The sequence below is a fragment of the Chanodichthys erythropterus genome, chromosome 22, assembly GCF_024489055.1.
Source record: "Chanodichthys erythropterus isolate Z2021 chromosome 22, ASM2448905v1, whole genome shotgun sequence".
NCBI lineage: Eukaryota > Metazoa > Chordata > Actinopteri > Cypriniformes > Xenocyprididae > Chanodichthys > Chanodichthys erythropterus.
The window spans coordinates 13,687,593-13,712,386 of NC_090242.1; the positions used below are offsets into that span (position 1 = coordinate 13,687,593).

At 36.3% G+C, this 24,794-nt stretch overlaps 1 protein-coding gene across 5 annotated transcripts in view; it reads right to left on the reverse strand.

Annotated features, from left to right (window-relative positions):
- The window catches only part of ptpn13 (protein tyrosine phosphatase non-receptor type 13), an 86,321-nt gene extending 61,807 nt beyond the window's left edge, over positions 1-24,514 (reverse strand). For all 5 annotated transcript variants that reach the window (XM_067375934.1, XM_067375935.1, XM_067375936.1 and 2 more), the window contains exons 1-4: positions 24,169-24,514; positions 8,735-8,854; positions 907-1,082; positions 128-193 (exon numbers count right to left, since the gene is read on the reverse strand). In XM_067375934.1, the coding sequence (XP_067232035.1) occupies positions 128-193; positions 907-1,082; positions 8,735-8,849 (357 nt within the window). In that variant the 5' untranslated portion in view covers positions 8,850-8,854; positions 24,169-24,514. The remainder of the gene's footprint in view (positions 1-127; positions 194-906; positions 1,083-8,734; positions 8,855-24,168) is intronic.
- Between the last annotated feature and the right edge of the window lie 280 nt (positions 24,515-24,794).

The window sequence follows — 24,794 nt, forward strand, 5'->3', positions numbered from 1 at the left end:
TCACAGACACATTCAGGGGACACCTTAGACTTATATTACATCTTTTAAAAAAAAGTTCTAGGGCACCTTTAAAAGAAGTAAAAGTATATTTAAGAATTATAAACATTAAATGCCTTTGAAGACTCACCTGGCTCTGAGGAATCTCATAGTCTGCACCCCAAAACAACGTCATGCCAAGTGAATACATGTGCATCTACAAGTTTAAAAGGGAACAGAAATGGCATGTGACAATGGAGCATTTTATATGATTCCAGTTTATGTTTTAGTCCACAGTGAAACAACAGACAGCCTCATTTTGACACATTTCAGCAACCAAAGGCAAGTGCAAACGAGCTTGTTGCCAAAAGCATTTGCTAACCCAGACAATTTTTCAGGCCTTAATCAGCATCAAACTTATATATAGCACATCTGCATAGCTTTGCATTTCTTCCCCGTCTAGTTCTTCTGTCTGTTCTTCTTGCTAAAGAATAGCTTTGGGAACAGAATATCCAAAAGTCTGCCAAAGAATGCAAAAGATCGTTTAACTTCCCTGCAAATAATCATGGCATGACTCTGTGGTGTATCGGCCTCTCTCTAAGAATGTCATGTATACACAGAAGTGTACTGTCAAAATGTTTTAAAAGAGAAAATATACATGTATATACATATACATAAATGGTTTCATCATAGATTTTTGAGAGAATGAATGTTTTCTCTCATATTCACATGCCAGCATTCATAAACAAAATAAACATCTGAAAAAATGGTTCTGAATAACCACACTAATGAATAAAAAAAATAAAAATAAAAAAATCTAAAAATAATTCACTACTTCCTAACAAATGTAACACAAGAAGCCATACATGAGAAAACAAGTGATTTTTAAACAACAAGCCCAACAAAAGTCATTGAAAATCCTTAAGGTACCTTCTCCATATCAGAAAGCGAGGAGAGGTTGAGACCATCCAGCACCTCCGGAGGAGTGAATGCCCGCAGGTCCTTCTGTGTCACATTCTCATCTGTGAAAGAGATGTTTCCGGAAGGCATGAGCAGCAGCGACCATGGAGATATGATGAAACCCAACGCAGATGGATCTGTTGAACCTGAGGTAAACCAAACATGCAGATTATTACCACGACAGACAGAATGATAGATTGATTGACTGATCTATAAAGTAATTAATTGATTAAATAATTAATCTGCTCTTTTATTCTTTTTTTAAAAAGGTTTTTTTGGGTTTTATGAAATTCAGAAATACAAATTTCCTTTGACATAACAATGGAAACCCCCAAGTTTCCAACATTGTGTCACTTTACAAAACTGAACTTAGCCAATGGCACTGTGTACGAGGAATTTCTAAGATACTAAAAGTTGTGTTGCTTTAGCGTGGGAAAGTTACAAGTTAAGGGAGATTATGGCCTTGGCCTAAGAACATTTCCTTGACCAGGCACACAGCACGATCTGACTGCACACGTTTCAGGAACTTTGGAGATTTGGTGGTAGAAAGCTAATTCTTTTCATCCAGACAATGTAATGTAATAAAGGGCTACATTATTCTGTGAATGAGTGCAATTCCTTGAAATACGAGGCCACTGGGATCTCTCTCAAAAAGATGATTCTGTATGACAGTTCATTTTTCTTTTTGATGTTTTTTTCCCTCTTCTTTTGTGCTGCAGGCACAAAACAATGGAGCCTTTGCAGTTCAGAAGATGGTCCTGCGGTTTGAATGGCTCTACAGAAATAATTCTTCCATTACAGATTAAGATTCAGTGGAAATGTGGAATTGCTTTTGAGAAACTTCTTTTTATTATTTTATGTCATGTATACCAGAAAACAAGAGCGATATCTCAAAATTTCATTCTTATATTTTCTAAAGCAAATGTGAGTGGTGCTTGCCCGAGGTAATGAGGCTGAAAATTCAGCTTTGCGTCACAGGAATAAATTACATTTAAAAATATATTCAAATAGAAAACAGTTCTTTTAAATTGTAATAATGTTTCACAATATTACTGTTTTTATTGTATTTTTGATCAAATAAATGCAGCCTTGGTGAGCATAAGAGACTTCTTTCAAAAAAATAGTAGTGAAAGTCTATGAGTTTTATTCTGGCATTAGTAACATTCACATCAGTAGCTCAAACAAGTTATACTCCTAATTCCGTACTTCGAGTTAGGGGTTTGTGCAAATAAACATATTAACAAAATAAATTAACAGACATTTTAATAATGTCAGAATGTATTTAAGTCAAGAGAACAAAAAAATAAATAAATTAAAAATTAAATTCAAGCACCAATGCTATAAAGCACTGGAATTCCCAAAGTAAACACATGCTTCCTGTGGAAACTGTCTGACCACAGTTGGACCTCATTGTGAAAATCTAGCTGTGCACTCTCTTGCTTTGCCTCCAGCACAGATATTCCACCATCTTTGTTAAAATAATTTCCTAGTAGACCTACACAGGTAACATGCCTTTTTTTTGGAATGCACCGTAATAAATCCTCAAAAGCTGGAAATACTGATGGAATACTAAAGCTCAGAGTAATCAAGTTGTTAATGGGAAGGAAGCTGACGCACAGTTGGAAATATCCCAGAACAGGCCTATCTGATAAGGTTTTATCTGTCCTATCGGAGACCAGCCCGATAGGTCAGATAATGTACTGCAGGTCACAAACCCATTGAAGTCAAAAATAGCATCACAAATTCTCCTAAGAAAGAGAACATAGATTTTATATACAGCATATACCATAAATAACAAGCAAAGTCTTAGTATCACATAAGATAAAGTGAAAATATGGTATCAAACATGAGCCGTCTACTGACTTGTGTGTTTGTTTATTCAGCCAGCATCTGTTTATTTTAGATCAAGATTACTGCGCAAGGACAACCAACCCGATGACCTAAATATCCATTTTAAAGTGCAGGAAGTGGTGGAAACTTTTGCATTATTTATATCATGCTAAATAACCTTTTGCTTAAAGCAGTGTACCTACATATTTAAAGACATATTTTAATACAGTTTAAAAAAAAAAAAAAAAAAAATTAATCTTTAAATGGAAGCTTGTTTCCGCCATGAAATAAAAAATAAAAACTTTTTCATCTCACAATTCTGACTTTATTTCTCTCAAGTGTGAGTTTATCTCTCACAATTGATTTTTTTTTTTTTTTTGCAATTCTCAGAATTGCGAGTTATAAAGTCAGAATTGCGAGTTATAAAGTCAGAATTGCGTGACAAAGTCAGAATTGTGAGTTATAAACTCGCAGTTGCATTATAATGTCCAATTGTGAGGGGAAATGTTTGTGTGTGCATATATTACTATTTTATTTCACACAAAAAGTATAAAATATGTAAAATAAATTATTTTAAAGGTGCCATCGAATTGAAAATTGAATTTACCTCAGCATAGTTGAATAACAAGAGTTCAGTACATGGAAATGACATACAGTGAGTCTCAAACACCATTGTTTCCTCCTCCTTATATAAATCTCATTTGTTTAAAAGACCTCCGAAGAACAGGCGAATCTCAACATAACACCGACTGTTAAGTAACAGTCGGGATCATTAATATGTACGCCCCCAATATTTGCATATGTCAGCTCATGTTCAAGGCATTACACAAGGGCAGCCAGTATTAACGTCTGGATCTGTGCACAGCTGAATCATCAGACTAGGTAAGCAAGCAAGAACAATAGCGAAAAATAGCAGATGGAGCGATAATAACTGACATGATCCATGATATGATATGATATTTTTAGTGATATTTGTACATTGTCTTTCTAAATGTTTCCTTAGCATGTTGCTAATGTACTGTTAAATGTGGTTAAAGTTACCATCGTTTCTTACTGTATTCACGGAGACAAGATATTTTCATTTTTAAACACTTGCAGTCTGTATAATTCATAAACACAACTTCATTCTTTATAAATCTCTCCAACAGTGTAGCATTAGCCGTTAGCCACGGAACACTATCAAACTCAGAATCAAATATAAACATCCAAATAAATACCATACTTACGCGATTAAACATGTTGCATGACGAACACTTTGTAAAGATCCATTTTGAGGGTTATATTAGCTGTGTGAACTTTGTTTATGCAATGATAGAGTCGAGAGCTCTGGGGGGGGCGGAGAGCGCAAGCATTTAAAGGGGCAGCAGCCCTGAATCGGCGCATTTCTAATTATGCCCTAAAATAGGCATTTAAAAAAATATTTTAAAAAAATCTGAGACACATTCAGGGGACACCTTAGACTTATATTACATCTTGTAAAAAAACATTCGATGGTACCTTTAAAATATAATATTTTTTCCTCTGGACACATTTTTAATTTCATAAATATTGAGATAAAGATTATGGAAGCTTGTTTCTGCTACTAAATAAAAAAATAAAAAAGGTAAGCTAATATCAACTTTTTATCTCACAATTTTTTCTCAGAATTGCAAGATTTAAACTCGCAATTGCGAGATTTCCGTGATATAATGTCAGAATTGCCTTTTTTAAAGTCATAATTGTGACATAGTTGCAATTCTGACCTATTTCTCTCAATTGCGAGTTTTTTAATCACGCAATTCTACATATTCTGACTTTTCTCAGATTTGCGATTATATGAACTCACAATTGCGTCTTATAAAGTCAGAATTGTAAGAGTGAAACTCCTAATTCTGAGAAAAACATCAGTCATATGGGTGTGTGTGTGTGTGTGTGTGTGTGTGTGTGTGTGTGTGTGTGCTTTTGTTTATATTACATTGTGGGGACCAAATGTCCCCATGATGTAATATAAACCTGAGTTCACCTACATCGTGGGGACCAGCCAGCGGTCCCCACAATGTAAATGGGTTTATAAATCATATAGAATGAGTTTTTGTGAAAAAGTAAAAGTTTGCACAGTTTCCTGTGAGGGTTAGGTTTAGGGGTAGGGGCAGGGTAGGGGGATAGAATGTACAGTTTGTTCAGTGTAAAATGCATTGAAGTCTATGGAAAGTCCCCACAATTCACAAAAACAAACATGTGTGTGTGTGTGTGTGTGTGTGTGTGTGTGTGTGTGTGTGTGTGTGTGTGTGTGTGTGTGTGTGTGTGTGTGTGTGTGTGTGTGTGTGTGTGTGTGTGTGTGTGTGTGTGTATATAAAATATATAAAAATATAAATATAAAGCATCGCCTTCAAACTAAAACGGCTTGTTATACAACGCAAACTTGCTGACTTGTTCAAGTCATGTCCCATGACTCTCGTCCAGGCCCCAGAATTTCTGCAAACTCTGTCAAGAGGGACCTTTGCCAGCAAGTTTTCACCCCAGAGCAACTCAAGGCCAGATAACAAGCTACTGTGAGACGAGGAGAGTCCTACTTCTCCCTGCGAACACATGCCGAAGTGGCTACATCATCTTTATCATCATCGTCCTCCTCGACCCTGAAAACAAGGGCTTAATTACATTCCAAACCCTACTGGCTAATGGCCAGGTCTGCTGAATAAAGGGGGCAACGACTGTCTGGGATGACGACAGAATGAGAATTGTCCCCTGACTGTGAGAAAGACTTGTCAAGAGTCTCAAGATGTGTGCAGGAATGGCAGCAGATATGGGTCGAGAGGAGCTGGCATCAGCTCAATCACCACAAACTGCCCACCAAACCGCTCTTTAGGAAACCAGGGTGCGGGGACAATAAAGAGGCTTTTGTTCACAGCGTTGACACACAACACTAGCCCACACAGTCATTCTGAGAGACAGCAGACGGACATAAGGCTGAGTAAGCCTTCTCACAAATTTCACCAAAGTTTTGCCCTTCACTCCAGAGACAGAAAACGAAGATGAAGAGCTTCTGCACAGGCACACTTCTATGAATCAGACTGATAGGTGCTATTTTTGCTAGGGCCTACGCTGACAGCTTTTGAGGAGGCCAGAGATTTATTTTAATCACTCTTAAACAGCTGGCTGAAGACAATGCTAAAAGCGCACATACAGAAAAAAACATTTTACAAAAGAATCATGTTGAACGTGATGATAACATCACAGCTGAGGCTTGTAATGGCTTTAAATTGTTTACAAGAAAAGGACAAAACAGCGAATGTGGATGGTGAAATATTTTTCACGTTTAAAGATATTTTTTTGAGGTAACAGCATGGGCTGTGTGGCATACCGGTGGTCTGAGGGAAAACAGTTTTTCTTAAGTTGTCACAGGGCATTCACTTAAAGTGATACTAGACATGACCTCAGTTTCTTGTTTTTCTGTTTCAAACAATCCCTGCCAGTTCCCCTTCTAAAGCTCATCATGATAACCATAGTTTCCACCAAAATACCAAGGCTACTGTTGTTACTTCTACAACAAAGCTATTCAAATCTTATATTAGCAACAGTCATCCAAAATTTTAACAATTACAAGAAATTTGACTACCTAGATTTTCTAAGAAAAATGGTACTTACCTATGTAGTTGCTAAAGTGTTTATATTGATTGTTTTATTGACAAATTTGAATGTGGTCACTAAGGTGTTCAGGGTGTTTTAGGGCTGCTAAAGTGTTTAGATTATTTTAGCGAATTGCTATGTGATCGCTAAGGTGTTCTAAGTGCTATAATTCTTGCTTATGCAGACTCCATATGATTTTTAGCTACATAATAGTATGTAATATAATTTAAGTTATACCATATACAAACTATGGTATTTTGGTGGAAATTTTGACTACCATGCCAATTTTAGCATTTGTCACACACAAACACAAGGTCAGTGCATTAAATTCCACAACTGAATAGATAATGGATTCCTTCTGAAATGTCAAACTGGGACATTTTGTACATTTAACAAACTAGAAGGTTTTCAATCATGAGGAAAGAACTACTAAATGCTGACCAAACCAGAGAAACCAGGTGAACAAGGAAAAATTCAGACAGAAAGAGAGTGAAAAGAATTCGAGTGACAAAAAAGGAACTAAAAAGCAGAGACAAGGAGATGTTTTCTGTGTCTATCATTGCAATAATGAAGAAAATGGAATGTAAAGGTTCAAAAATTCCACAAACTATTAAGAAAAATACTCTGAATGGCACTGCACTAGTGGTTTGGAACACACAAGGTCAGATTTTTCAGCATATTCAAAATAAAGCAGCATTCTCTACATGTTACTTGGCAACAGAGGCTACCGGGTTCTGAAGAGGTCACAAATAAACATACTTAATATAAAAACATTAAATATAGAGAGAATTATTTTCACACATAAATTGGCACCTCTTAAATTCATTTAAAGTCTTTGGGATGTGCTGGAGGAGACTTTACAGAGTGCTCACCTCTTGCATTGTCAATACAAGATCTTGACCAAAAATTGATGATCTTGATGGAAATAAATGTTGTGATGTTATTTCCATCAAGAGGTGCATCAGAACTGTTCCCAAACATATAACATGCTAGAAACATAACAATCACTGCAATAATGATCCATTCATAGACTCTTAAAGGGATAGTTCACCCAAAAATGAAAAATTATTCCATATTTTACTCACCCTCAAGCCATCCTAGATGTAATATGACTATATTTTTTCAGACGAACACAACCGGATATATACAGTATTTAAAAATATCTTACAAGGCTGGCTCTTACAAGGCTGTACAAATCGATTTGCAGTGGAAGAGTAACCTCTGATCCAACGCGTGACATAATGACAAACACAGAAGCACAAAGGATAGAGCAAAACAAAACACCGGTCAAGAATTAGAAGTCTAAAACAAGAAATTTTAAAAAGAAATGACAGAGGATTTCAATATAAGAGAAGAGGAGCTTGAGTTTGTTGCCCAGCCCTATTTGTTTGAGGCGTCTAAGCTTGCGATACTCCTACATCCTGCATCACATCACGTCAGAGGTTACTCTTTTGGCCTAAGTCGACTTACGCAGTGTGCGTACAGTCGTCTGGCGGAAGCTAGTTATTTTACTTCATTAAGTTTTAAATATGGATATTTTCTTACAAAAACACATCAATTTACTTCAGAAGGCCTTTATTAACCCCCTGGAGCCGTATGGATTATATTTATGATGGACGGATGCATTTATTTTCAGCTTCAAAACATTCCACTGTTTACTACAATTATAAAGCTTTTATAAAGCAATTATAAAGGATATTTTTAAATATGTCTCCGATTGTGTTCGTCTGAAAGAAGATAGTCATACACACCTAGGATGGCTTGAGGTTGAGTCAGTCATGGGATATTTTACATTTTTGGGTGAACTATCCCTTTAAGAATTTGCCTAAATCCAAACAGCATTTTTTTTTTTTCTTTTTTTTTTTTTTTTTTTGCTGGGCAGTGTACATTAGTGTACTTATATCAAGTATATTTATAACCAACATTTTTCAATTTGTCGAAATTTGGCCAAATGAAAAAATCTTTCACATCATGAGCATGACTATGATGACTTTAAATGTTGCCTATGTAGGCAGCTCAATAGGTTTTGGAACAGATTCCTTTTTAGTTTCATATTCCTTAAATTTTGTATGACTGGCATTTACACCACATTTATTTAACCTTATGGCTTGCACCATATCCAAAGGAAGCCAGATAGTTGGTATCATTTGGAAAAACCCTGCGTATTTTGAACAGATTGCTGAATACTTTAGACATGTTTTATCAACAAATGTTCTTATGTGCTCCAAAGACATCAGACTGCAATCCAAGGTCTCTGATTGTCTCAGCCATCCCAAGGCCTCAAGTTCTGAGCCAACATGGCTGGGTACCCATGGGAAACGTGGGAGTTATCACTGCGGTCCGAGCCAGGACAGCGGTTTACCTCTGCGAAGGAGTTCATGCAGGCTCTCTGCGCTCTGGTTCAGCACGGCCCAGACCTCCTCCTCCTGCAGGGGCCCTCCTCTCACCTGCAGCGCCTCAGCCAGAGACACATGCATGCTGCCTGTGGGATCACAAAACACATCAATGTCATTCTTACAATAATCATCAGCATTGTACATAACACATCCAGGACATTTACAAGTGCTCTCTGAGGATTTTAAATTCTGAAGAACCCTTTTTTTTCAAATATATATCAGGTATTTGCTATTATTGCTAACTTTTGGCAAAACTGTAGAAAGTCTGCATCACCTACAACAGTAGCCTAAAACAATTTCTATGGTAAATAGATGTTTGGCTATTTTTTTACCAAGTGATGTCAGCCAACACACACTCACACATAGTCATTTAGACTTAGAGGAGGAGCAAGTAATGAAAGATTACAAAGATATTACAGATTACAAATTCATGTCAACACCGTTGAGTATTTTGTCTTTAGTCTTTGCCTTTGTCTTTTTTAAATATTATAAAGCGACGATAATATTTTTGGAGTGCCAAAAAAAAAAAACTAAATAACATCTTATTTAGTGATGGCCGATTTCAAAACACTGCTTCGAATCACAAATGAATCAGTGTATCGAATCTGCTGTTCAGAGCGCCAAAGTCACGTGATTTCAGCCATTGACAGTTTGACAAGCGATCTGAAGCATGATTCGATACGCTGATTCATTATGTTCCGATGCGTCCTGAAGCAGTGTTTTGAAATCGGCCTTCGCTAAATAAGTCGTTATTTTGTTTTTTTGGTGCACCAAAAATATTCTCGTCACTTTATAATATTAATATTGAACCACTGTACTCACACGAACTGATTTAAATATGTTTTTAGTACCTTTATGGATCTTGAGAGAGGAAATGTCATTGCTCCTTATGGAGGCCTCACAAAGCTATCAGATTTCAACTAAAATATCTTAATTTGTGTTCCGAAGATTAACAAAGGTTTTACGGGTGTGGGCAAGTAATAAATGACAGAATTTTCATTTTTGGGTGAACTAACCCTTTAAAAATGCGGTTTGAAATCGCTGGTGTTTCTTACGCCACAAACTACCTTGTAACCAATCATGTCAACGTGCCGGTGAGCTTTAGCATATCACTAACTATGACCGCTCTGAAGCATGGGAGTCATGTAACATTAGCAACACATTGTTAGCTGTTTGATAACGTAGTCAAGCAAAACGCTAATCATATTAAATACCGTTATGTGTCTGACCAATGTTGTAAAAAGCGATACCATTGTGGAGCGTTTACTTCAGTAAGTTAACCGAGTGGATTTCTGAGCTTGTGCGAGTGAGTGGAGGTGGGGCTAATTAGCATATTCATAGATCTGCATATACTAAATCAAGCAAGGTTGTAGAGTTACATTCAAGCTATTTTAAAGCATGAAGAAATTTTTTTAGGAGGAAAAAAAGTTTAAATATGTCATTTTGGTGATCAAAGAGTTTTATCGGATATTATTGACTACAGGGGGACTTTAGGTAGGCCTGAATGGGGTTCATTTTGATTTCATTCTGACTTAAAGAAACAGCCGCACATTTAACTTGTACCATAAAATGTACCATATTTCTGAGTGTAACAATTCCTCAGGCAATAATGTAGGGCAAAGCTTGATTTTAACCATTAGGATTGAATGGAACATTAAAAGTAGGCTATGAATATATATTATTTGCTCCACCCACATGGCCATGGTTGCATTCACCAGCAGACCAATGGAATATAGAGTGGGTGGAAGAAACCTTCTAAAACATTCATGATTATGATTGCAATTCCATTTGGTGCCATTAGTGGTGCAGAAATTATATACTTCAGCATTAAGAACATAAACAGATAGATGTAGAAAAAGAATTAACAAGGTATTATGCTTGTGTGCATGTGCTCTTCCTAGAAAGAACAGTTCATTCATCCTCTCTCCTGAAGCATGATTTCAGAAGTCATGCTGTTGACCCCAGGAGGCTGAATCATATGTTTGCTGAAGCTAAAGTGAGATCTCTACAGAATACCACACAGCCTACCAGGAATTAGGTGAGGAGAAATCTGTGATTCATTTCATTTTAAATGCGATTCTGTAAAAGAAAACACTACTGAAATTGTACAGCTGATCCAAATAACAGTCCATCAATCGTCTTAATGCCCAAAAAAAATAATAATAAATAAATTAAAAAAAATAAAAATCTGTGTGTCCCATTAGGTCTAATTGTCAGGGTGGGGTTGGTTACACTTGCAGTTAAATTGTTCTTCATTATGTCCAAACCTCTGCACTGCTGCCACAGCTGTAGTTACAAAGAGCCATAAACCCCTGGAAATCCCAGCATGCTGTGAGGCAAGAGAGACAGAGGAAGCTCAGGGTTTAAGGGATTACTTTTGAGCGGGCATTACACGGGGCTACCTAAATAGTAATGTGTCACATTTCAATTGAACTGTGGAGTCAGACTTTTCAGGCAGCGTGTACATGCTTGGAACATCAATGTTTTAGGAGATCAACTTTGTGAATTTTTCATTTTTGTATAAATATTTGATAAGTGATAAAAGAAGTTTAAACAAAAATAATTAATAAAGCCTGAGACAACAATGGGGGGAAAATACTCTCAAATATTTGTAAAATAATAATAATAATTATTATTATTTAAATATATTTAAATATATATATATATATATATATATATATATATATATATATATATATATATATATATATATATATATATATATATATATATACACACAAACAATAAATAAATCAGAATCAATAACCCTGATTTATCAAGTCACATTATACCAAAGTGAAATTATATTATATATAGCTTGTATATATGTACAACTTGCTGCTCAATATTTAAATAGCTGGTTAGCATTCACTATAGCAGTTTGCAACACACTAGAACTCCTCTGAAACTCTCCACCTTCCCCAGCTCCACCTGTATTGATCTGCTATGGGTAATTCTATACGCTATTTGTGCTGAAACAATATGTCTTACATGCTCACAGCAGTGTATCAGTGTATGTATTGGCAGTAGCAAGTTTCTGTACTTGCTCTGCAGCAGCAGCAGTAATAAACTACAACAGCAATAATCAACAGCAGCAGTGTAGCAGATATATTCCACCAAAACTAAATACATCCATTACCATGCTAAAAATCTTCAGAGAGTTGTGATGATTTGCATATATTCATACATACCTATGTATGTATTATTAACACTGGCAGCTTCCAGCATTTACAAGCAGATATGTTTAAAAGCCCTAAATCTGATTTTCTGAAACCAAACCCCATCAAGAATGCACTAAAATAAAGAGATGGTAATCACTTTCCATCTAAGATACTCAAAGCCCCAACAAAAACGGGTCATTCCACATAAGAGATAGAAAGCACTACAGATAGGCACATATTTATGCAGGAATGCCTTTGGGGATGTGAAACTCTGTGAAAGAGGGATATGAGGGGAGGAAAGTATGATCCAGACCCCTCCCGCATGCCTCATTAGCCTTTAGTGTGGGGGGCTGTCGTATGCAGATTGTTTTCCTCAGCTTTTGTTATTCCAACACAGCCACCGAGAGGAATGTTTTCCCCCGTCTCTCAGGGTGCTGTGGAGCACTGGGTCATTCCCACCGGTATGTTTAGCCACAGGAGAGAACCAGTGTAAGAATAAGGCAGATATTCATTCCTGTAGAGCAACACCAAGGTCATAGGTTTGATTCTAAGGGAATGCATGAACTGATAAAATGTCACTTTGAATAAAAGTGTCAGACAAGTGCATAAAATGTAAATATTTGGAATAGGAAACTGCCAACTATTTTTTTAAAAGCTGTATTGTGTAGTTTGCACAGCATGCACTGAATACTTGCATGACCTACTACAAGGAATACTATATCTCACAATGCAATGGATTTGATTTCACTTTAAAAGGAATAGTTCCGGTTTAGAACAGGCATAATTTGGATTACCACAAAAATTAACTTCTACGTTTTTTTTTTTTTTTAAAAAGCAAAAAGACTACACTGAGGCACTTAGGCCCTGTTTCCACCATGTATTAAGATACGTTTTGGTCGATTGGATCACAAGTGGCAATCCTAAATACAGGTGTAAACGGGGTTTACAATGTTTTGAGCTTGTCCACTCATTCAACCAGATTGTTTTCGTAGTGGAAAAGCTCATGTGGTTGAATGTGTTCAAACAGCCACAAAAGACCACCTCCTCTCCACCTACGGATCTAACGTGTAAGGTAAGTGTGCGCTAGCCAAACGGGATCTAAACTTTGTCGGCTGAGTCCCGTTTGGTTTGAAGATGAAATACGTTACCAGGCACAATGTTCTTAACCATTCCTGATTTCTAACACGCACTCACAACGTTCGGTGAAAACGGGTATGTGTCTCCCTCGTCCACTTGTGATCCGATCGACCACAACAAATCTTAATACATGGTGGAAACAGGGCCCTAGTGTTGTCAAAAGTCGATGTCACGATACCAGCATTTCCCTCTAGCTAGCATTTTGAGTACTGTTGAACGGATTCTCTGATTGGCCTTTGTGTGCTCAACAGATGTCTGTGATATATATATATATATATCACTCTAAAAAACAATGTGTTGGCTCAACAACAACAACAAAAATGCAACAGTTTGCATCAATTTTTTGGAGTTATGACAACTTTGGCACTTAAACAAAATGACTAACCTTATCCATTAAAGATTTTTCCAAATTTTCAATTTTACAAATTTGTTACCATAAACAACTAAAACAACTGTAAAATTATTATTTAAACAGCTTTAAAGTGCTAATAATACAAGTTAACAGAAGCATGAATTTAAAGGTTTTATAAAATTATACACTTCACATTTCTGGTTTTAAATCCTCCAAAAATTGGCCTCAATCTAAACGCCTCAGCATAACTCAAAAAATGATGCAATTGGATCGGTCCAATTCGTGAATGATTCATTCAGTGCAGTGTTAATCAAAAGCATTGGAAGCCTAAGTAGATCATACATCCATTGACACCATTGATCTCTATGATCAACTTAGCTAATCAATATGTTTTCAAGAAATGTATAGTACAGTAGAGTACAGAAACAAAGCAAAAATACTGTGTTACTGTCCATCACTGAAAAAAGGCATTTTAACTGTACTTACTGTAGGAGCCAAATTACACATGCAACTTGGTCATGTGTGAACAATATGTTACATACTGCAGACAGGATACAATATAAACCATGCAGTATGAAGCACGCTAGCATTCCATTCCGAACATACTGTAGCATACAGTATGTTACACCTTCCTAACAATGTGAGATCTCACACCCGGCTGTTTATTTAATTATGTAAATTTCAGAAAAAGTTTCTTTTCCCAGTCATTATGCATGATGGGAGTTATTTCAAAAAAAATGTTAAAAGGCATCAAGCAACTCAGGATAGGACTGCAGGGGAATTTGGGTTATGCGGTATGTAATCACTTAAAGGAGAAATCATACGCATCTGGGGAAAATGTTTCAAGAGGAGGAACAAGAAGGTTTTTTTTGTTTGTTTTTTTGTTTTTTTAACAACCAAAACCACACAAAAATAACACCGCTTCGAACTACTTCTGTAAGCTTTGGAAAATAAATAAATAAATAAAAGGCCATTTTTAAATGTTTTCCCTGATGTCCTTTAATAATTTTAGTCAAAGTTTCATGCAGAAAAATATACAAACATTACATTAAAAAGGCATAACATATGAGATTAATTACACCCCACCAGTGTTGTTTTAGTATCAGAGATTATATATTATATATCAGAGATAAATATTATAGTTATTAACATTTAGTCTTTTTATATTGTCTGTTTTGTTTAATTTTAGTTCAAAGTTTTAGTAATTTAATTTTATATATCAGTTTTACTTTTAGTTTATTAGCTAAAATAAAATAAGTTTAAATCGACATGAACCGGAAGTTGTAATATTCTTTTCTTCCTTATTGTGACTCAAACGAGAAAAAAAATGTAGGGCAGGACTTGACTTTGTCCATGGAGAATTGATTGGTTGGTTGTGGTTTGCTACTGGTCAATCTGACGTGAGTGACAGGTTGTCCCACCCTCGCGCCAGAAGAGAAGAGAAGAGAAGAGAAGAGAAGAGAAGAGAAGAGAAGAGAAGAGAAGAGAAGAGAAGAGAAGAGAAGAGAAGAGAAGAGAAGAGAAGAGAAGAGAAGAGAAGAGAAGAGAAGAGAAGAGAAGAGATCCCAACACGTTACTGAACACTGATTTTGATTTGCTATGTAAATGTGGACAGTTATATACCAAGTTGCTCAGTGTTGTGAATTTCTTAATGAGCCAATTTTGCTTATTTTCCATAAAGATCTAGGTGAATCTTTTAAATTATGGATATTTAAGATTTTCTCTGGACAGCAGCAATAAGCTGAGATGTGAAACTTTAAGCCCTTAAACTAGACAGTATTGAAAGAAGAGCTGCAATGGATAGTAGATTCAGGCCAAGATTATTCCCTCAGTGCCGAGAGAGCTGGGGAAACACAAACAATGAGCATGGTCAGGGTTTTCCTGGTCACAGCAATGAGGATTTTAAAGGGATTAATCTTTGAAACGTGATATTTCATCACGCTCCACATGCACCCCTTTACCCAAAACAAACTTTCCTGGTCTTGCAAACTCTTTCTACTTCACCTTCAAAATGTCACATTTAATTCAATGTGTTACTTGCCATTTCTTTATAACCATTTGTGAAAATTACTACAAATTTCTGAGTGAAAATCGTTTAGAAGTAAATCCTACACCAATTTTATTCAGACAAAGGGTTAATGAGATAGGCGAACAGCGCTTGTTTTAAGTCATCTTCCAGATGATACAAGCACTCTGTTTTTCCCATAAATGCCTGAGACCGGAGTCATCATTTCAGTATTTTCCATTTAGTTGCAGAACTTGGCAGTATGCAGATTCAAGAATAAAACTCTAGAAGCAATCCGTTTAAAAAAAGAAAGAAAGAAAAGAAAAAGCATGGGGTAACAGTTTCCAACAGAACACCAAAGCCCAATAGAGAGGATGTTTAATTTTCTCATAACATTAATCTGTGGTTGGACCCAGTTAAATCATCTGTAATTCTAAAAACAGCCTGATGCCAGTAAGCTGAGCCGAAAATCTTTCTTGGAGATGCTTTTGACCGAAAAAAAGCAAAAAAACACTCCAAACTCCCAGAATCCTTTACTGGATCCCCTTACCTCTTTCTCTCTTACTTGATCTCTGTTAAAAATAAGGAAAACTTGAGAGTCAGAAATGCCTCATACAAAGATTTTCCAAATACAGATCATTGAGACCTAAAAAGCTTGTATGACATAAAACAGAAGCAACTATGCTTCCTTCAATTAAGTTCAAAAGTGAGCATTAAAACAGTAGTTCTCAACTGATGGGCCAGGACTCAAAAATGGGTCAGTAGTGATAAGGCCATGGACAAAAAAAAACATGTAAAAAGTGAATAATAAAAAGCAACTATCCATATAATCACACAATTAGTAGAGTAAAAAAAAAAATCCATTAACAGGCTAGAATATGTTATTATTATTGACGGTGTTCAAATGGGCATGGGCAAAAATATAGGGTCAGTCCATGTCCAAGGTCCGCGGCTCAAATTTTTGATTTTGTTAATATTTCTTTCTGTAGAAAAACAAACATAAAAAGTGATGAAAGCCAAAATATTAAATGTCACAGATGTATATTTACTGATTAATTCACTATTTTGTAGAGGGGGCTCAAAATGACCATTTTCACCTGAGATATGGAGTCAAATTAGAGGGGTGTAAAATGACTCTAGAAAGATGGCAGCATCATTATTTATTTTTTACACAGAGATTGGTAGGTCTATTAGTAAAATCTGTTGACTTTAGCAATCTTTGTTTCATTATACCAACAATGAAAGTTCAAAAATGGCAAAAAGCACTTCTTGTGTTTGCATGCCTGTAACTCAAGAAGTATTAAAGATATCGTAATATCTTTAAAATTCTGGTTCTTAAAGTTTCCTTTTGGTATCTTCCTTTTAAAGGCCCTCGATGGCTCAATCCCAGAGATATGGAGATCTTAATGTGGCTTCATGAGTAAATCTGTAAATTGTTCACATTTTCAGAGGTCAAAACGCAAATGTGGGTCACTTTGCATACAGCTGATACTTTTTAATCTTTTAATCTAAAAGGGAATAATCTAAAGAAAAAAAATAATGATAAAACTAGAAATATATATTATATATATTACATACATACATACACCAATGAGTATTACACAATAATCCCTGACAACACACTTCGCTAAAGGCAGATCAGAAGAGTAGGCTTCTGTCTGCAGTATACAGGGCAGTAACACAGGCGACTGGAAGGACCAGATTACTGCACCATGATAAATCTGTGCATATTTTCTGCAGCAAAAACAAAACACACTTTAACAAGGTAGAGGCAGAACACCCTTTTACCCTGGATGAGTCACTACTTGGCTAAAAGATTGACCCCACCCCTGATCTTCATTTCTATTTCCCTATTCCACTACTTTGCTTGTTCAAGTTCATGATTGTTCATTGTGCAGGAAGCCATTTCTACACTCATCCCTGGCCCTTACTACTTTAATTTCTCCCATTTGTAGTAATAACAAGGTTGCTATGGGGAACAGAATTACGCCAAACAACTCTGCCTCTTCCCTTCTTCTTTCTTCCACAAGCTCCACCAGAGATGTCATGAAATTCCTAAATGAAATGTATTTAGCCAAATGAAAACCGTTTTAAAATCTTTGTGATATTCACAATCATCAGCAAAATCATTGCACAATTGTGAGTGGATATACAGTACGTCTGTACACAGGGTTGGACAATGAAACTGAAACACCTGGTTTTAGACAATAATTTGTTAGTATGGTGTACCATCAATTCATCTCGACAGGAATGACAGGTCTGAGTCCTTCACAGTGACCAGAGGGATTTTGAGCCATTCCTTTTCCAGAACAGTGGCCAGATCACTATGTGATGCTGGTGGAGGAAAATTAATGTTTTAAACTCGCTTTGAGTGTTTAAACTGACAGGACTTAAAAATCAGTCTATGATGGTTTAATTTTGCAATTAATCCACGGAATCACATGCATTCCAAACCTGGTCCGTACGGATCATGGATCAACTACAATTGTACATCCTGCAATGGATGCACATTGCACACATCTCGATGTCAATGCTGAAACGATATATTGTGCAGCCCTAATTTCATCAACTTCCAATGTACTTTAATGCCAAACACCATTTCTACAATGTTTGCTAGATCCCCCCCAGATTCAATGTCAGTTTTGTGATCCATTATGTAATGGTAATGCTTGTAATTCTCACAGGGCGGCTCTGATCCCAGTTCAGTGTGGGTGAGCCTTGAGCGGTTTCTTTTTTCTCCTCCCAATGGTGTGATTAATCAAACCTCTAAAGTAGAGCTCTGGAGAAATCCAGAGGCCTCCGGAATAAAACTGCCCACTCGTCGCTACTACTCAGGGTCAAGCGCACCAATATCCTCCACGTGTTGAGCCTTGGCCAAACGTATAAACACTGCGCCTGGGGCAACAGCCCGGTTGTGTTTACTTATAGATCACACAATATACAAGCTTTCAATAAGTTCCCATTCTGGAAAAAAAAAATCCAAAATATGTGAATTATCCAAGGAATGATTTGTTTACTGCACTCCTAAAAAAGAAAATTAACCCAAGCAAGAAAACAAAAACACCCTGGCAACCACCCAAGCATTGTGTTAACACAAAAGTTAAAAAGTTACTCGTCATATCAAATGACACTGCTGTTCAAAAGTTTGGGCAAGTAAGATTTTTTAAAAGTTTTTTAAAATAAATCTCTACACTCACCAAGGATGGATATATTTGATCAAAAATACAGTAAAAACAGTAATACTGTGAAATATTATAACAATTTAAAATAACTATAATATATGTTAAAATGTAATTTATTCCTATGATGACAAAGCTGAATTTGGAGCAATCATTCTAATATGCTAATCCGCTGCTCAAAAAACATTATTATTATCAATGTTAATATTGCTGCGCAATATTTTTATGGAAACCATGATACTTTTTTATTTTCAGGATTCTATGATGAATAGAAAGTTCAAAAGAACAGCATTTATTTGAAACAGAAATCTTTAATCTCACTTTTGATCAGTTTAATATGGAAGCTTGTTTCCGCCATGAAATAAAAAAAAAGTTAATTGCGACTTTTTATCTCATAATTCTGACCTCTTCTCGCAATTGTGAGTTTATATCTAATAATTCTGACTTTTTTTCCTCTGAATTGCGAGATATAATCTCAAAATTGTGAATTATAATGTGAGAATTGTGTGATATAAAGTTGCGAGTTATAAAGTCAGAAGTGTGCGATATACATTTAGAACTGCGAGTTAGGCTATAAAGTCAGAATTGTGAGATATAAACTCGCAATTGCATGTTATAATGTCCAATTGTGAGGGTAAAAAGACTGACATGAGTTTATAGGCCTATCTCACAATTCCGACTTTATAACTTTATAACAATTGCGAGTTATGAAGTCAGAATTGTGAGATATAAACTCGCAATTCAGAGAAAAAAAAAGTTTATATATTATATATAGTTGTATCTTGCAATTCTGACTTTGTAAGATGCAATTGCAAGTTTATATCATGCAATTCTGAAAAAAGTCAGAATTGCGTGATAACTCGCAATTGCGAGAAAAAAAAAAGTCAGAATTGTGACTTTTTATCTTGCAATTCTGACTTTATAACATACAATTGTAAGTTTAAATCTCGCACTTGCGAGATGAAAAGTCAGAATTGTGAGATAAAAATTCTCAATTTACAATGTTTTTTTTTTTACTTTATTTAGTGGTGAAAACAAGCTTCCATAATTTAATGCATCCTTGTTGTATAAAAATATTAATTTCTTTAAAAAAAAATCTTACTGACCCTAAACTTTTAAACAGGAGTGTATCATACTATCAAAGCTTTATTTCCGTGCCTAAAATGGCAATTTATTTCAACAGATCATTTAAAAATATGTATCAGCGCTGACTCAAAAACATAAATATGTCTGTAGTATAAAGACAAAAATGTTTTAAATTTTTTTTTTTTTTTAAAGAATGAGCACAAAGCAGAGTGCAAAAGAGATTGCAAATGCACGTTCTAAAGAAAAACACCTCACATAGATGGTTGAATTTAGCTGAACTAAAAACCTGAGCTGTGCGCGCCTGGCGTGTAAAAGCGCAGTGAACTGCGGTTCAGCAGAGATGGAATTTCCTCAGTGGAGACAGGCCAGAACAAAATAACACGCTGAAAGAGCAGAATTAGCATCAAAGGTGTGAGGGTGGGGCTTGATCCAGGAGGCCATCAAAACTGAGACTTCCGTTCAACACATTTCTCAATCCAGTGAGAAAGATCTCATCAGAGCACGAGCCGAAAAACACGTTGACACAATGCTTATGTTATTCATTTTGTAAAAGGAGAGGCCAACCAAGAATGTTGTGCCACTTTATCAAAGTCGCCTACAGAAGCTTCCTGTTCACCCAAATGTTAGGAAACAGAATAAACATTTACACACACGAAACACAAGCAAGCAAACCAACACTCGTGCCCTTTCTTACCCACCTGTCAAATGCACCATCCAAATGGCTGTTACATCACATAATCCATCTGAAAGGCTCATAGCACACAGAAATACATGGATTCAGACAGTCAGAGGTGACTTCATCCACTGGATGTAGGTAAACCTCTTTCACTGTCGGCCTACTTTCACATCCATCCAATTTCGGTACAAGGCTAAGACTGATGGACTGAATTGCAGAAATTCAAAAATAACTACATTAGCATCCACACCAACGCACAATGACATTCTGTTTATTTTAAGCACAAACTGCAAGTTTGTTGTCTGCCACTTTAAATGCTTAAGCTCTTTAAGGTCCAGTGGATTCTGATTGGCTGTCAATTTTTTAATCATTAATCATCTGGAAAAAAAGTTTTGAAGGTGATTTCAATGAAACCGTTCCTCTGTGTCGTTATGATATTTTATTTATTATACGTGCACACTGCAGTTACATCGTCTGCCACTTTAAATGCTCAAGCTCTTTAAAGTCCAGTGGATTCTGATTGGCTGTCAATGTTTTTATCGTTCATTAGCTAGAAAAATCATTTGAAAATAATTCTAATGATATCGTTCCTCAGTGTTGTTATCTTTATAATTGTAGTGTGGACATCTTTAATGCTTGTTCACACCAAGAATGCTAACTATAACGATATATTGGTAATCAAAACCAACAGATGGCAACAGTTTATTTCGTCTGCCGCTTTAAATGCTCAAGCTCTTTAAAGCAGGATGGATTCTGATTGGCTGTCAGTGTTTTTATTGTTCATCAGTTGGAAAACCATCAGTTTTGTGCGTGATCAAAACGATATTGTTTCTCTGTGTGCCGATATCATTAGAGTTGTGGTGTGGACACTGCTATTCTTTTTAAACTTAGAACTATTCTTTACCGTTATCATCCTTGGTGTGAACGGGCCTTAAAGTCGGCATGAAACAAACAAATTCGCCATAGTCTTTTCCTCCCTATTGTGATGTATATCCAAAGGAAACGCTTTTGTAACAACAAAAAAAATGTAGGATGAGACTTACGCTGCATCCGAAATTGCATACTGTCTGAGTAGGTAACTACATTTGAATTCACTTCATGACTGTTAAAGTATACACTCTATAAACTATGAATAGGTCTATGGGTAGTATGAATGAAATTCGGACATACTATAACCGCCAAATTGTTACGGTCACATGACCTAACAATGTCAAGTTGCGTTGCTTCACTTTCATTCATAAATCCTCTCCCGTGGCCTCACGGGATAGTAAAGCATCCATCGAATGTACACTTCAGAATCTCGGCGGTAGTAGTAAGTCATTTTAGGGAACTTTTCACCTACTGTTTTTCGAATTCCATAACTGCGTCCCAATTCAAAGGCTGCATCTTTCAAAGGCCGACTGCCTCAACGCGGCGCAACGAAGGCCGTCCCAATTCGAAGGCTCCTTCAAATACAACCTCCAAACACATCTTTCGTTTGCCATTAAATGATGGAAAAACAGATGGATCCTTTGCAGTCTTGCTAACCCCAGAATTCATTGCGCGACAGTGATGATGGAACATTTAAACGCAAGTACAGGGTTTCAACTTACTCAAATATCGAATGACACAAATGTAAAAAAAAAAAAAAAAAAAAAAAAACTGGACTTATATCTTATCAAGATGTGATTATATATATTTATATATATATATATATATATATATATATATATATATATATATATATATATATATATATATATATATATAGTTATATATATATATATAGTTTATACTCTTTATTATATGCAGAAATGGACCATGGTGAACATATTTAGACCGTTTGTGAACACTGTTTTGTTTACAGACAGTTTAATAGATATAACTTTCAAAAAAGTTGTTACTTCCACTCATCAACGGCAGCAGTCACGGTTACTATGAGACAAGAACAATCCTAGAAATTCTAAGTAAGCTATAGCGTTGCATTTAACAATGCTCTGTCCAATCTTCACAGCTTTTGAAGGATGCAGCCTCTGAATTGGGACACAGCTTATGTATTTGGACATATCTTTTTGCATACTGTTTTACGCATACTATACAGTAGGGAGGTATTCGATTTGGGATGCAGCATTGATTTTGCCCATCGAGACTTAATCATTAGATGGTTGTGATTTGCTTTTGCTGTGATCTCATGTGAGTGACAGGTTGTCTCGACCTCACGTCAGTAAACACGAGAAGAGAAGAAATGTGCAAGAGGGAGGTGAAGTTATTTTGATTTATGAAGTTACGAGAGCACATTAATTTAAAAAATAATGATGTGCATGGATACTCCACTTATAATAAATACCACAATATTCCATTAAAAAAAAGTCCATTTTTAATGTCAAGGTGACTAAGTCTAAACCATCTCCTGTCCTGAACAAACGAACTTTGAGATGTTTAGCTAGGCAAGACTACCGAGCCAGATTCACACAACCCAGATGCAAGCAGTGCCTGGACTGTATGAACTGCAATAGAGACATGAAACAAAAGATCCATTGAGCTCAGTGCAGAGGATAAAACAAACCTTCGGACCACCGCACAAATGAAAACAAGAACTTGTATTGGCCCCTATAACTATGGCTGGATGAATCAGACACCCTCAGTGTCGGGAACATTCCTCCATGGAAGAACCTTCTCTTTCACTGGTAATTCTGTGAACTGTAAACCACACAGCATAATTTCATGAGAACTTCTCATGTTTACACTGGAAAGAGACAGTTCCGCCTGCCATTAGATCAGGAGTGGGATCGTGAGATATAAGCAGACTAAAAATGACAAGTTTCAGCTCTCAAATGACAGCTTTGGAGAGCTGAAGTGCATGGGGATGAAAGGTTCCTCAAACTCATGATGATGGTCATTAGGATATAAAAAGCATAGTACAACCTTCTAACTTTTGCAAAAAAGTTCTGTGGAGGTATGTGAATGGTCTGGGATGATAATACTATTGCACTAAATGCAGCCATGCTTTATACATTACTTTCAGGTCATTTATGATTTCCGGATTTTATTCATATTATTTTATAGAGATGCGGATTTTTATGTCAGATAATAATCCATAGAATTACTAGATTGATAGCGCCACTCAAAAAGAATTGACTTTACTAGGCCTGGACATAATATTAAAATTCTCTTTCATTACCATCATAATGTATGAAAGATTATCATATCCATGTACAATGGTCATCAAATTAGTATGGAATTTGTTTCTAGCAATAAATACCATGGTACTTTACTGTTAGTTTGTATATACTGTAGTAGTATCACATTCAGACATATTTTATATACTAGAATATCCATGACATTAAACTTGTTGTGTGACGATCTGGCGGTCATGCTACAAAAAAGGAGCCAAAACAATGACACGCCTACAATAATTATACCAAATAAAGATAAAAAAGTCTTTAATGCCATTATTACCAACTGAAATTACATGTTAAAAGGCACAAAACTATCCAAAAAGACCCTCATGTGGACCAGTGACCATCAGGAAAACACCTGCGGTGCTTCACCATCCAACACTGCAACATTTCACACATTTGGTATTTTTACACATATAACACCTTCTTGAAACTTGCTGTAGGCTGTGATAATGAAACTCGAATAAAGTTCGGATAAAAGTCGCATTTTTGCTCGAAAACACATAAACCTTTCCTAATCCAAAGCCTGGTGCCTCATGGTGTGTAAAGCTACATGCGCCGTTTATAGACCAATATAAAAGCTGGTAAACTTTGCAAGCAGCAGCATCAAACTCAACAAAGTATTGATGTAAAAACAAAAACTTACCTCGCAAATAAGTGGCCTAACAGTTACAACTTCAAACTTCGCTCCAACTACCAGCCAGTGCGCAAATAAGAGTCCAGCATCGCATCCACCAGCAAACCTGAAATGGAAAACCAGCCCGGGTCGAACTGGCAACAGGTTTTACTTCATAAGATCTACTTCGACCGTAAGGTCCATAATCTCCATTTAAAAAAAAAAGTAACTCGGACTCCTTGGATTGTCCTTAAAAATTAATGCATAAAATCTTGCAGACTGCGAGTAAACGGAGAATATCTTTTACGCGGCTGAAAACAGGCAGCGCGTCTTAAGTTCCTTTGGGAAGCCGAGTCACCCTTCCAGCCCGAGAGGTTCAGATCTCTCTCCGTCTGTGAGCCCTTCTGCTCGCTGGAGAGAGGGAGTAACCAGACACCGCACTCCTGCCGCTCATTGGTTACTTTCCACCGGAGCAGGAACCGTCACACCAGCAACAAGAGGCGTCTCTATAGAAACTGTCCTCGACTGGGAGGAAAATACCACGAAAAGTTGTTATAGTGAGGCGCAGTCCACGGTGGCCACGCATCCAGATATGTAAGGCAACAAAAACAAAACATTTGAAGAAATGAACAGGTTTGCGTGTAGGTTTTCCTTAT